General features: G+C 45.5%; 1 protein-coding gene across 1 annotated transcript in view; it reads right to left on the bottom strand.

Moving 5' to 3' along the window:
• The window catches only part of RBM17 (RNA binding motif protein 17), a 390,734-nt gene that overhangs the window by 330,837 nt on the left and 46,845 nt on the right, over window positions 1-13,052 (bottom strand). Inside the window, exons 2-3 of the mRNA XM_069629662.1 lie at window positions 10,054-10,193; window positions 6,658-6,774 (exon numbers count right to left, since the gene is read on the bottom strand). Of these exons, the coding sequence (XP_069485763.1) occupies window positions 6,658-6,774; window positions 10,054-10,176 (240 nt within the window). The 5' untranslated portion in view covers window positions 10,177-10,193. The remainder of the gene's footprint in view (window positions 1-6,657; window positions 6,775-10,053; window positions 10,194-13,052) is intronic.

The following is a 13,052-nucleotide window of genomic DNA, read 5'->3' as shown; positions in this document are numbered from 1 at the left end:
GAGAAATACGGTTAGCACTTTATATCCATGAAACCCTATGGCGGGAGGGTAGGAATATGTGTGCAAACGCACCCACCCTTAGTCAGGTTCCTGGGCCCGCTTACCTCAATAATTAGTTGGGTTAAGAGAGGTCCAGGGATGGCGGGTGCAGAGATCACTATTGGAGTCTGGATTGGGTCTAGCTTGTCAGAGATTCCAGATTCTGATGAGGCGGTTCCGGAGACTGGACAGGTGGACACCCTTGGCTCGATATGATGAAAACCCGCTAAGGAGCAGGCAACTTCAGCAGACTACCAGGACATGAAGGCCGGTTTCAGTGTCGAGTCACCACAGTCATGAGGCAAGAACAAAGGAACAGGCCCTGCACAGCGGCTCTTTGGTCAGGAAGGCTGAAACACCAGGAACATGCAATTTGTTCCACAAGCTGAAGATCTACAGTGTGTCAAGGCCGAACTTGGAATGGCAACCAAGGTAGCGTGGAAAAAGGTTTGCGAGTCCACCAGGTGGTCTAGAGACACTGCTGAAGGCTCAGTAGGCACGGATCTTCGAGAAGAGGGTCGGGTGTGGGGACTGAAGCATCGACAACGGCCTCCGAGATCAAGAAAGGATCAAGACATGGCTGGAGGTGATGCGGGTCAGCTGCAACGGTTGTCCTCGGGACATCAGCGGGTTGCACTTCTTCATAGTGGGAGGGTGGGGTTTGTTTCCAATGATCTGTCTATTTGGCTGCTGGAGTCCTCCGTTTATTCAGTATTTGGACTGGAGTCGCACCCAATCCCACCAATGGAAAGCATCGGCATCATTCAAACTTGAAGAGGCAGTCCCCAATCATGGATAATTTTCAGGCCTACACATTTGCCCAGCAACAGACACTTTGGCTTGGAACTAGGTCTAGCCTCCACATCTGGCCACATAAACAGACCGCCAAAGTTACAAGGAAGGCAGATGCTTTGCCCAGGAAAGAGCTTCCCATATATGGCAATTCCGTACTAGAGAGGGCAGGAAGGCGGCCAAGGCACAAAATGGACAAAGGGAATGTGAAAAAAGAAAAAAAAAAAATTAAATAAATTTAAAAATAAATAAATCCCATGGCACAGCCATTTTAGATTATATTTGGTACTCTAATGGCATAATGTGGTACGATGCAAACGTGCATGAGTAAAAAGTAAAACACTGAAAAATAGCTGCTGCCACCAGCCCATCCCCGACACGAACACTTAAGTTACCAAAGAAAAGGTTATAGGGAGACAGTGTCTCAAACTACACTAAAGGTAAGGTGAAGTGTGCAAGGTCTTCCAGGACTGATAGTCTAATCAGTCTCCCCATAAAAAGGGATCAAAAGCAAGGAGAGGAGAGGACAGCCGAGGGCTTTGCTTTACTTCCCAAAAATAAAAAGCAATTATCACTAGGCAACGGCTAGTGCAAACTTTGAGCCCTGGCTGAAGTATAAAATGAACACTTAACGTCATCAGCCAGAGGAGCCACGCTTCCTATTGTGGTGGAAAGTCAGCAGCAGGGCACCTCCAACCACGTGGAGTGAACCCAGACTCTGGATGCCGTCAGGGAAACTCAGATGCAGAATCAGAGAAAAATTGTTGCAGAAGCTTTAGTATGAAAAAAGTATTATGGCAAACCTAGCCAATGGTGCATGTCCCGGGTATGGAAAAAGATCCAAGGCAAGCCAATGGGAGCCTGGCACTGCAGAAGCGTTGATGGGGGCCTGGTCCTACCAGATGGTCCAGGAGTCACAGAAAGTACCCAGAATATACTATAGCCATGCCAAACCCTTGGGGGATACAGTGCATTTGCTTCAGGAGGAGCACCAAACACCTTCATGTGGCACAGATCAAACTGGCTCAGACGGATCATGGGAAAGAAGTGCTGCACAGACCTAAGCAGAGTTCAACTATTGGGGTTTTCATGACGTTCTGGAGATTATGGTGCAGAGTATGTTACTGTCAAGGCACAAGTTCTCCTTTTTTGGGGGCTAAAGAAACTAATCCAAGCCTTTGTGCAAATACTGGTGCAGAGAGTTCACTTATATTGTAAATAGTAAAGTTTGACCCTAACCTCGAATCACATGAATACACCATTCAAACTTTTGCCAGCCAGCCAATCAATCAATGCTGGTCACAGTGGATGTGGATTCCAGGAGAATACCACAGACATCCCAAGCCCAGGAATCCACCCCAGAAATACCCAAAAGGGAAAACAAATGCAATTGCCACATTACTGGAGTCCAGCTGGATGTGAAGTCAGAAAGTAAGGATTATCCACTGCAGGGGTGACATCCCTTACTCCAACTTATTGTAGGACCGATTTGAATAATGGTACTGTTCTGATCGGTAATAAATGTGAAGTGCCAATGATAGAGATGCATTTATAGTCACGCTTATTGTGCACATAATTATAACTTTCAGTATCACAGGTACATTAAGCTATACATTGCATCTGTATTGTAATACACACTACTCCAGTGAAACAAAAATCCATATGTTCAAATAAAGAAGCACAGTTCAACTGTAGACGTGGGAGGCAGGCCAAAATGAGGAAGGCCTTGTGGGAGACCCCAGGCAGAACCACAGTTTTGGGCCAGGGAATTGCCAGACCCCCGGTGAGGGTGCAATGTTTTATGCAGATGGACTGGGTACCCCCCCCCCCCACCCTCTTCTGGCAACAGGCAGGCTTCATTGAAAAGTGGTAATACAAATGAAGGCTACAAAATCTTTGCAGACATCAGGAACATGTTAATTACAGGCAGAGAAGTAGGCTCATTGCCAGCAGAGTATGTGAGGCACACTGGACATGGATGATTGTCTGGATTGGGCTGCGGGCACAAGGCAGGGCATTGATGGCAGGCATGAAAGCTAGACATACCCACTTGTATGGGACCCATGGGCTTGGGGAGTACACTTGGATTCACGGGGCCGGGGTGGGTGGGAGAGTGGACACCAAGGGAGGAAGGGATAAGTTGGGGAGGCTGCTAGAGGGAGAGAGCGGGAGACGTACAGAAAGAGAAAGAACAGCAGGGATAGAGGCCAGGAGGGAGACTCCAGGAGATGGGGCAGAGAGACCATGGGGTCAACCGGTGGAGAAACGGAGCAGGTAGGGGGAGGCAGAGAAGGGCAGAGAGGGAACAACAGTACCTGCTAAAAGGGGCCTCCTTCTCTTCTCTGCCCCCAAATCCCCAGTCAGCACACCACAGTGCCAGCAGCCAAATAGAAAAAAAGAGCCTGAGGCCCATGTTCTCTTGTCCACTTAAAAGGCTGTTGCTCCACCCTTCCAGAGCCTGCCCCCACCCAGGAACACAACAAACAACTTGTGGAACTGGTTTCTAGATGTTGCCAGGAAGGAGGATCACAGGGCGTAGGACAAGTGGGCAAACCAGCTCACACCCACTCCCATGATGCGTGGTGACATGACAAAGCGAAGGTTACATACAGGGTGTAGGACATGTGCCCCCTCCAGAGCCCGCCCCCACCCATTCCCACAACAGGGGAGAACTAGTTTGTTTGGTTCCCAGGGGAGGGGAGATTATAGAATGCAGGGCAAGTGGGCACACATTGGAAGAGTTGAAAGGGGTCAGTCCCTGGCTGCAGCTGTACAACAGGTAGAACTGGTTCCTGGAGGGAGTGGAGCCCTGGAGAAGGAGCATGGCTTTGGTTCCACAACCCCCACACAGTGCAGGGGACATAGAGTGGACTCAACACAATAGCAGAAACCCACCAAAGGCCTGCATAGCAAGGCAGGGTCGCACGCGCACACACCAATGATAGAAGTCTGCTATCAGAACAATTCAGGACCACAGGGTAAAGGTGGGCATTGTCTAGTGTGCCAGAAAACAAGCAACTATAGAGATCATAAAGTACAAAACACAGTGATCAGGCAATGTTGGAACCAAGTAAAGTGAAGTGTTAATGCAAATACAGACAAAATACACAATCGCTTGGCAAAAATAAAGTCCGAGCATAAACAGCCCAGAAACGGTTTTCAGGACGTTCTGGAGCAGAGTGTGTTACTGTCACGGCATAAGTCCTATTTTTGGGGCTACAGAAACAAATTCAAGCCTTTGTACAAATTCTGGTGCCGAGCGTTTGCTTATATTCTAAACCATAGTAAGGTTTGACCCGAACCAGGAATCTCATTAATACACCATTCAACCTTTTTCCAGCCAACCAATCAGTGCTGGGCACCACGAACAAACGTTGATGTGGATGCGATTTCCAGGAGAACCTCAGACATCCCTAGCCGAGGAACAGCCCTATACAAATGCACAAAGGGAAGCCACAATTTTGTTACTGGAGTCAAACTGGATGTAAAGTCAAGTTACAAAGTAAGGATTACCCAATGCACGGGTGACATCCCTGTGCTCATTGTATAACCGATTACAACAATGGTACTTTTCTAATGTGAAGTGCCGAGAACGGCGATGCATTTATATTCACAATTATTGTGCACATAATTATAACATTCTGTATCACAGGTACATTAAGCCATCAATTAGTTCCGTATTGTAATACACAGTGCTCCAGTGAAACAAAAACCATACGTTCAAATAAGCGATCATATACAAATTAACTTTGTTCGCACACATTCTGTATTTGCTATATGCCTGAACAGATACAGAGAAGCACCCTCCCATGAGCTGTACCTTCCCTAGCGAAAATAACATTGCGGTTCAAACAGTAAGAGGTTTGACGGCTGGTGAGGAGTTGAGAGCTTACTGGGATGGTCCATACCCACCACCTTCCCCAGAGGCTTTTGCACAAGTAACAGGACAGGCCTCCCGTCTTAGAAAATTGGACCTTCGTGATGGGTTAACCCTCTTAGTGGGTAATCTTTTCTAGGCCTAATCCTTAGAGGTATCGGTAATTCTTCACACCTCACAGAGACTCAAGTTTCCTGGAGCTAAGGGACTTACTTGGGGCTGACAGTGCAGCAGAGACTGTGATGAAAGACCGCGACATGGTTACCATTTGAGAGATCCGATGATTCTGTCAGGGGCTCACAAGAGCCACCTCCTGTGATGAAGACTAGGGTCACTGTTGACTCACCAGTTTTCAAGCCAGGGTAGTGTCGGGTAGGCGAGGTATGAGGTGAATGCAAGCTCTAATCGACTGAGGATACATTAACAGCAGGAAGGTGGGAAACAACTCCCTGGTGTCCCATCTTAGATATTTTTGGCATGCTGTAACTACTTGCCTTCCATTTGTTACCCATTCGGAGGAGTTTTGGTTTCAATTTGAAACCTACCACCTCAAATGTCTAAGGCAGATGACACCTTTGTTAACAGGCAATAACTGTGAAACACTTATTAGAGCCATTATTATGCAGGGATTAGATTATTGTAATGCCTTGCGTAGGAGGCGCAAGCCAGAGCTGCATACAGAAACTCCAAGTAATACAGAATGAGGCAATTTGGGTCATTAGAAATGTTGCAAGAAGAGAGCACATAAGTAGTGCAAGGAAATACCAACATTGGTTATCTGTAGCCACCAGGATACACACCAGAGTGATATCATTGACACAAATGCCTCTATGGGAAAGCAACACTGTCCACTCTATCTGAAACAAAATGTGAAGTTGTATGAACCTAATAGATCTTTCATTCCAGTTCCACACACAACCCAACCATCCCCTACATTAAAAGAGAAGGAGGCAAAGGCCAGTCCTTTCCAGTCTTGAAATACCCTACTGGTGGACCTACGACAGGAAAAAGAGGCCACTGGTTTTTTAGAAAACCCCTAAAAACCTTTTTATTTGAGTAGATTGGGTTGAATGCATTATACCTAGGCCTTATGTTGACCTGTCTGTCTTGATTGTACGCCCCAATGCCTGCAGGCTTTTAGCAGAGTATAAACAAATATATAGCAAAAAAAAATAAAGCAAGCAATTGTCAGGGACATAGAAGAAACACAACTGTTTAGCTCAGCAAATATATAGGGGAATATAAGAAATAGAATGATCTATTCTAGTATTGCCAATTTTCACTCAACTATAATGTAAGGTTTCTATGACTTTGTAACACTACAACTGCACATTTTATATCAACACTTCTCCCATGGCTATATTGTCTTGAGGTTGAGTCATATGCCATGAGGTTGCTAGTGTTTAAACCATTATATAGCAAGTTTTACCCAATACGTTAAAATGAGTTTCCGGAGGTTCCCATACACCTCAGGTGGACGGACCGTCAGTTTAACATGATACAGTGTATGTAACTTTTCATTCATTTGCAGTCTTGGCAGGAATTGCCTCCTACCAATTCAAGGAAGGATTCTAGTGATTCTTAATAGCTTGGTATGCAGAAAGGCCAGAACCTTTATAATTTCTTGCAATTGCCCTAGATGGAGAACCTATATTAGGGTTCTTTCAGGGAGCAAAACAAGGCTTTCCCTTCTAGTACAGTGGCCACATATGGTGCCGCAGCATCCAGAGTCACTGCTTTCACCAAGCAGACCCTGAGAATACAGCATGGGCAAGGTTATTTGCCCATGGAGAAAAAGGGGCACATACCCAGTAGCCCTCACCTTGGGGCCGAATAAAGGGCACAAACAGTACAGATCATTAGCACTAAACGGGCAGCAGCAGCAGCATAGGAAAACAAAAACAAAGATAGGAGAATTAACATGTACCTGAAAACAAATTCGGTCTTACCTTTAGACCAACTCCCACATGTGGTGGAGTATCGATGATTTGTCGGTCATCCGAGGAGCCCCCTCGTTTTAGATCGATCACAGGAGCTAGGACCGAGCCTTGTTTTGACCTCTGGGTCTGTAACCAAAACAAAGATCATCAGCCACAGAATACAGCAGAAACTCTGTCCTGGTTGACAGCAAGCACAGGTTTACTGGCTTTGTCACCAACACCACGGTAATTTCCAACAGCTTCCCAAATGTTATTTAGTATTCCCCCCTTACTCCCAATTTACCTTTAAAAACAGTCTGAACGAATCAGTGACAAATCCGGTTTTCACCTCTCTAGTACATATCGTGTGTTTTAGAATCACAGAGTACAGCATAACTTGTGTTAAGATTCCAGAAGCTCACTCCATTTGTTGCTATAGTGCACATTAATACAGCATAATTATAGATGGCTTATACATGGAAAGTGTATGGTATCCAAGTTAGTTACTTGCACTCATTAATAAGCCATTAATTTTGAAAAAGTGTAAATGGCGAATTTTCAATTTTAACATCCAAAGGTTGACTGTTCCCTTAATGAGGAAAAGCCATACAACCAAGATCAATTCAACAGATGTGCTTTGGGGCAAAATAAAAATGTAGAAGGACAGAGAAATTCCTGGAAAAAGATAGAAAGTCCAAGGTTACAAAAAGTATGCCAGTGAAAATATATAACCAAATCCCTCTGCATCATCACAAGGCTGTCTGGGGCCAAAGACCACAATACCTGCAACTCTCTCTTACTAAATACTCTCTCTCTAGACCTCCATGTTCCTCTGGCACCAACCCTGTGTGTAAAGCATTTCACTAAACAGAGCAGGAGGCTGATTTCTTTCCTCAGCAGGCTCCCTCCTATGGATCAGCCTCCCCCTTCCTCTGAGTCTTAAGCAGGACTTTTACTCAAATTCCGGAAGCTCCAAGACTTTCCTCTTGTATAGAAGGACAGGTCAAAGAGACCCCCCTGCCCTGCAGTCCCCTCCTTGTGATGTCCATGACTCGTCAGGGGACCCCCTGCCACCAGGGCCCATGTGGCGGGTGGACCACTGGCCGACAAATTGACCAAACGTACTGTATCAGGCTAGGTCATGGAAACCAATTTGAAAACCAGAAAGCCATCTTAAGACATGATTCCTCGTGCGCTGCAGCACGGCCCCCACCTTCAGAGAGTCCTCGCCTACCCCTGTTGCCTCCGCTCCCTGGCAGATCCGCTGAAAGCCCGCTCCCACAAACAGTCGGACATGAGCTAGTGTTAGAGCAAACACTGTATCTTTCACCTTCCGCAGTGCATCATTATCCTCAGCGTGACCCGGGTAGCGGGGCTGGCTTGGAAAATAACTGTAAATTGTCCTTGATGAAACAAAAGCCTCAATCTTATACCACGACCCCCTTGTCAAAAATCTACAAACACTGTAAGAATAGAAGAGTGTTATTGTGTGACAACATGGTCACGATACTCAAACTCCCTCAGGTATGTGGACACACTCGGTGCCCCTGGCCTCCTACTATGTGCTTCTCTAGAGGTAACGTAAAGAGAGTGATACCAAGTCCTTATGTCATGACTACACTGATGTGGCTAGAGTGCAAAGGAGCACAAGCGCGACAGTATTGTGAGCTCATGTAAAATGTTTAAAGAGATACATAGAATGCCATCAAATGTGAATGTACGAGTTTAACGTGTATTACTGCTGTCAACCATATCGAAGAGTATCATCGTGGGCATATGCAAGGTCACTTCCCCTCCGCTCCCATTGAAGCCTGCCAGAGAAAGCAAAGGCCCGAGCTACACCGCCTCACCTCCCCCAATTCGGCTGGAGCCGCTTCAAGCATTCATGTTCCCCCGCAGCTCACACGGCCACAACCAGCCACCTGAATTATTTACAGCCCAGCAGCAAAACCCAGCCGTAACCAAAGGCCAGAGGTGCCCCCTCATAGGTCCCACGACCCACCAGGTCACCCCAGATTAATGACGCTTGTAAAATAAGACACCTTATATTGCACCAACATTGTGTAAAAGCATCGGTCATTACTTCTAACGAGATCTAAAGCTCGGACAGCTTACCCGTGCCCTGAGACCCGACCCCATGGCCTATGATACCTAGTCAACAGGAAAACAGTAACCATGTATTGATGCATCGTCAAAATATTCCACCTAATGTGCATTCCTCCTGTGTTGTATTAACCTGTAGAATAACCTATTGTAGGATTTACAGGACAACTGACATTGCGGCATTGAATGAAGGGGGTGCGCATGGCCATTAGGGCAGAAAGCCAAGAAAGACTTCCATCAATGACACTGACCATGCCTGGCCTAACAGCACCTCCCCAATGAGCCCAGCTGACCTGCCCACCCCATGTTGGCACCCGGCGATGTCCACCAACCGCAAAGCGACGCATCACAGGTGCACATATAGTTGGTCGACGCCACCCAATCCCCATGTACCTGTGCCCCCTATAGTGTGTAGGCGCCTATGATACTTTTTGTAAATATAAACGCCTGTCTTTGCGACTGACAGAGCGCTCTCGGAGTTTGCAGAGTTCTTTGCATGCCCTATTTGACTTAGATAAACTTCCATTCCATTGCGTGGAGGGTCGCGCTATCTGGGGACGCTCGCTTTCACTCTTTACCTCCTCCTTCCCTTCTTCCCTCCTCTGCGAATCTCACAGTTGCTGTGTTTGGTGTCCTCTGCATCCTCGGGGTCCTGGACCTTCCACACCCAATCGCCCCAGCTTCCGTCTACCTTTCAGCACTTGCTCGGCACCCTCTGGCCTACGTCCTGAAGGCCTGCACTTTTTCCACGGAGGCGGCTCCAGGACATTCAGCACATACCATACTATGCACTTCATCTGTGGCTCAAACACGAGATTGGACAACCCCGCACCTACCCCCCTAGGCCCCTCTTCCTTGCTGCACTTGCACGTTCTGAATACTCAAAAGGCATAGTAGGCTCGTCCTTTTTTCTCCTCCACTGCATTTTTTTTGTTGTGTGTGTATTTTAATGTTTCATTCTCATATTCCCTGTTGCCCTGTGGGCGCTTTGAAACAGAATATACTTACTGTATAAGCACCTAACAAGCGAACAATAAATACATTTGTAAATTATCAAATGATACACATTGTGTGGTCACAACATACACATTGGAAGCCACCCAGCATTTAGCACGGACATGACATTCTTGCAACCACATGCAATTCATGGGAGATGTCACAGTGCAACACGGCAGTGCCATATTGAAGAAACACAAACTAATGTTCATAGAACTCTGGAATGTTAACCAAAATGATTTAAAGCATGAGAAAAGAAGAACAGGTACAATGGTAATGGGCATTGGCAATGTGCAGAGAGGCTGAGGCATTGCCTTAAGTCCTCACCTTTGCTTGAGTAAGAGCCGCCTTCTTCACCTGCAGCTGAGACTGGAGAAGCTTGAAGTTTTTTGACCAGCCTTCAGTCTTGGAGTCGCTGGTCTCTACGCCCATATCGTCATACAAAGACATTTTGTTTGTAGTTCAAGCTAGAAAACCAAAACAAATCCAAATCAATTAAGGAACTTTTTTCGTTTTTTCTCATAAGTGCTCCCCACACTCTAAAGCAGGTTTATTGTACAATACATATAGACGGACACAAACGTACGTAACTGATAGCGGTAAACACTTCAATATCAACTGCAGTCACACGTTCATTTAAACCTTCACATTTAAAATGGAACCGTTACGCTTGTTCACTGGTTTTCCAACATTCTTTACGTCTGGATTACTTTATCATGGGCGACCTATGCACCAAGAGAGGTTGGCAACAGCGAGATTGGTGGCTCCTTTCACGAAAGGTTTCCCACAAATGCAACTCACAAGGTTTTTATATTTTTACAGAAATAAAATGTTGGGCTTGTAGGAAGATCAATAATCACAAAAAAAACTCAACTGAATCTGGTTTGGACAAGCTCAACTTTTGAGTGTGCTGAGTGATGGGAGTCGGGTAATCAGTTGGTCAATAGAGGGTCGGGCTGATTGACTCCCATGACTCAACACACGCAAAAATTGAGCTTGTCCAATCTAGATTAAGCTTGTCCAATCTAGATTAGTTTTTTGTTTTGAGTTTTCATTGTGCAATTTAAAAGCGAATTGTGATGATACATATGGAATGAGTCACTAAAACTCTCAATATTTAAACAATTTGATAAGTCACTAATGGAAGCTATACTAATAAAAACAAACAATGTTGACTCCCAGAAGTGTGCACTCATTTTTATGGATTTAGGAAAGTAGTGAGAGGTTAGGGCAAGTTTTCGCCGCCATCCCTTTACCTTGATAGGCGGCACACCAGCGTACTACCAGGGCTAGCTAGATGCATTTAGGGATATGTAGAGCTCCATATAGGGATATTTAGTAACTGATAGGGAACTAAGTTTGAGGAAGGGCTTGTAGGAAGAAACTACCTTTCACCCAATTAACGTGGTCTTTGATTTTCTCACAGTTAATACTTTAAAAACTGTTATTGGGTAGAACGAGAGGGGAGAAAATGGGCCCCTTTTAAAAGCGCATGTTGCCAATAGCAAAACCAAACTGACTCACCAAGACAGTCCTTTCTGAAGCCTTTGTGCCGGTCGCCTAACCAAAGGGAAAACGTTCAATATCCAGCTAGGGCGTGCATTCAACGGTTTGAAGACCACCGTTCTGTAGCCTTACTGTACTTGGGTCTTTGTGGAGGTGGTAAGAACATTTACGCTCACACCCCAAAGGGGTACGGATTAAAGTGCGTTGTGGAGTAAAGATGTTTGTGACTTTTTGTTATGTCTCATCAACAAGGCCTGCATACCTCATGTGACAGCTCAAAAAGTAAAACCTATCTATTAATTTTCATTGAGTTTCATCCATTATCTACATTCGAAACATTGAAGGATTGTGTCTTTAGGATTAGAATTGCAGGTTTCCTCTGGTTCTCAAAATCTAGATTGGTTTGGCATCATTTGATTAAAAGTTTTACACCAAGACAATCTCGAAATACATGCTACGGGATTGCGACATCAAGAGTTAAAATTGAGGCTTTTGTATCCTATATGGGGCAAGTGGAATACAGTGTCAGGGATCCTGCATTTCCCCCAATCCTATTCAACCTCTACATAAAACCCCACCACGATCTGGACGGGTTCTATATGATTACAACATCCAGAGTTTGGTATCGTAATTCGATTTTTGAACGATGACTTTTTTTTTTTTTTTCCAACTGTGGGTCGTCCCCTCTTTCCTACCCACGCAAGATCTCCTGCATATACTTCACCCTTCTTCCCCTACATAAACATTATATTCCATTTGAGTCAAGTCTCACATACCACAACGCCACTTAGTAACCATTGCTGGAAGTTTACCTCCAGATCGGAACCACAAAAGAAAGGCATTGTGGGTATGCAAATGAACTCAAATTCAACATTTTGTCCTTAGAATGCTATGCTAGAAAGAAGGTTGAGCACTGAGATACCCTTCTGGGGGGCAGCCCCTATCCCTAACAAAGTATAAATAAAGATTTGAAGATCAGAAGTTAAAAGCAGGTCATGGCTACGAGTCACCCAGTGTGCAGGAGCTACCTCAGGGAAATGAGGAGCTGCTACTAATCGAACTTGCCCATAAAATTGCAGAAGCAATTACAATTTTCTTTCCATTACATAAACCCACAATGCTTTAAATATCTTCTAGATGAGTTTTGAATGCTTCTTTATACACTTCCCAAACACATTCCGACAGAACTCTCACAAAATCCGCAAACCAGTGAAAATACTCCTGCCCCATAAAGAGATAGTCCAAGCAAGAATACGAATTACAAGTTTTAGAATAGCAGGGGTAATGCCTTTCCTGCCCGTGTTTTACCCTCCATAGCTCAACCAAGTCCAAGTCGGTCGAGACCTGACACGAGGCCGAAGCCTGGGTTTTCGCCGGGACCGGTCTCCGTCGGTCCAGATCATGGTCCACACAATTTAAAATACCTGCCCCCACACAAAAATATACCAATCTGTAGTGCCCCACCAATCGCAATACTGAAGGGGAAAAATAATCTTCTGTGTTGGGGCATACGAATTGACATTTCAGAAATCCACCCCCTCCAGATTGCCCAGTAGGGCCATTTTCCTATCCTCAAAATCGCAAACAGTACCAACCACCTCTATCGGCACACCTGAAGACACCCAAATTAAAACCCCTCTAGCAAAGGAAGAATACGAGGACCCAAACGTGCCGCCCACCAGCCCCCCACCATTTCTCCAATCTCTGCAAATACACCCCTTGCAAATGGGTTTCCTGGAGTAATTCCATTTGCACTTTTAGGCCCTTCAAAAACTCACACCCAAGCCCTTTTCACCCCTTTTGCAGACCTCAAGCATTCC

Source organism: Ambystoma mexicanum, chromosome 12 (assembly GCF_040938575.1).
Source record: "Ambystoma mexicanum isolate Mex_15411 chromosome 12, UKY_AmexF1_1, whole genome shotgun sequence".
Classification (NCBI taxonomy): Eukaryota; Metazoa; Chordata; class Amphibia; order Caudata; family Ambystomatidae; genus Ambystoma; species Ambystoma mexicanum.
This window is presented reverse-complemented; position numbering and strand designations above follow the sequence as displayed.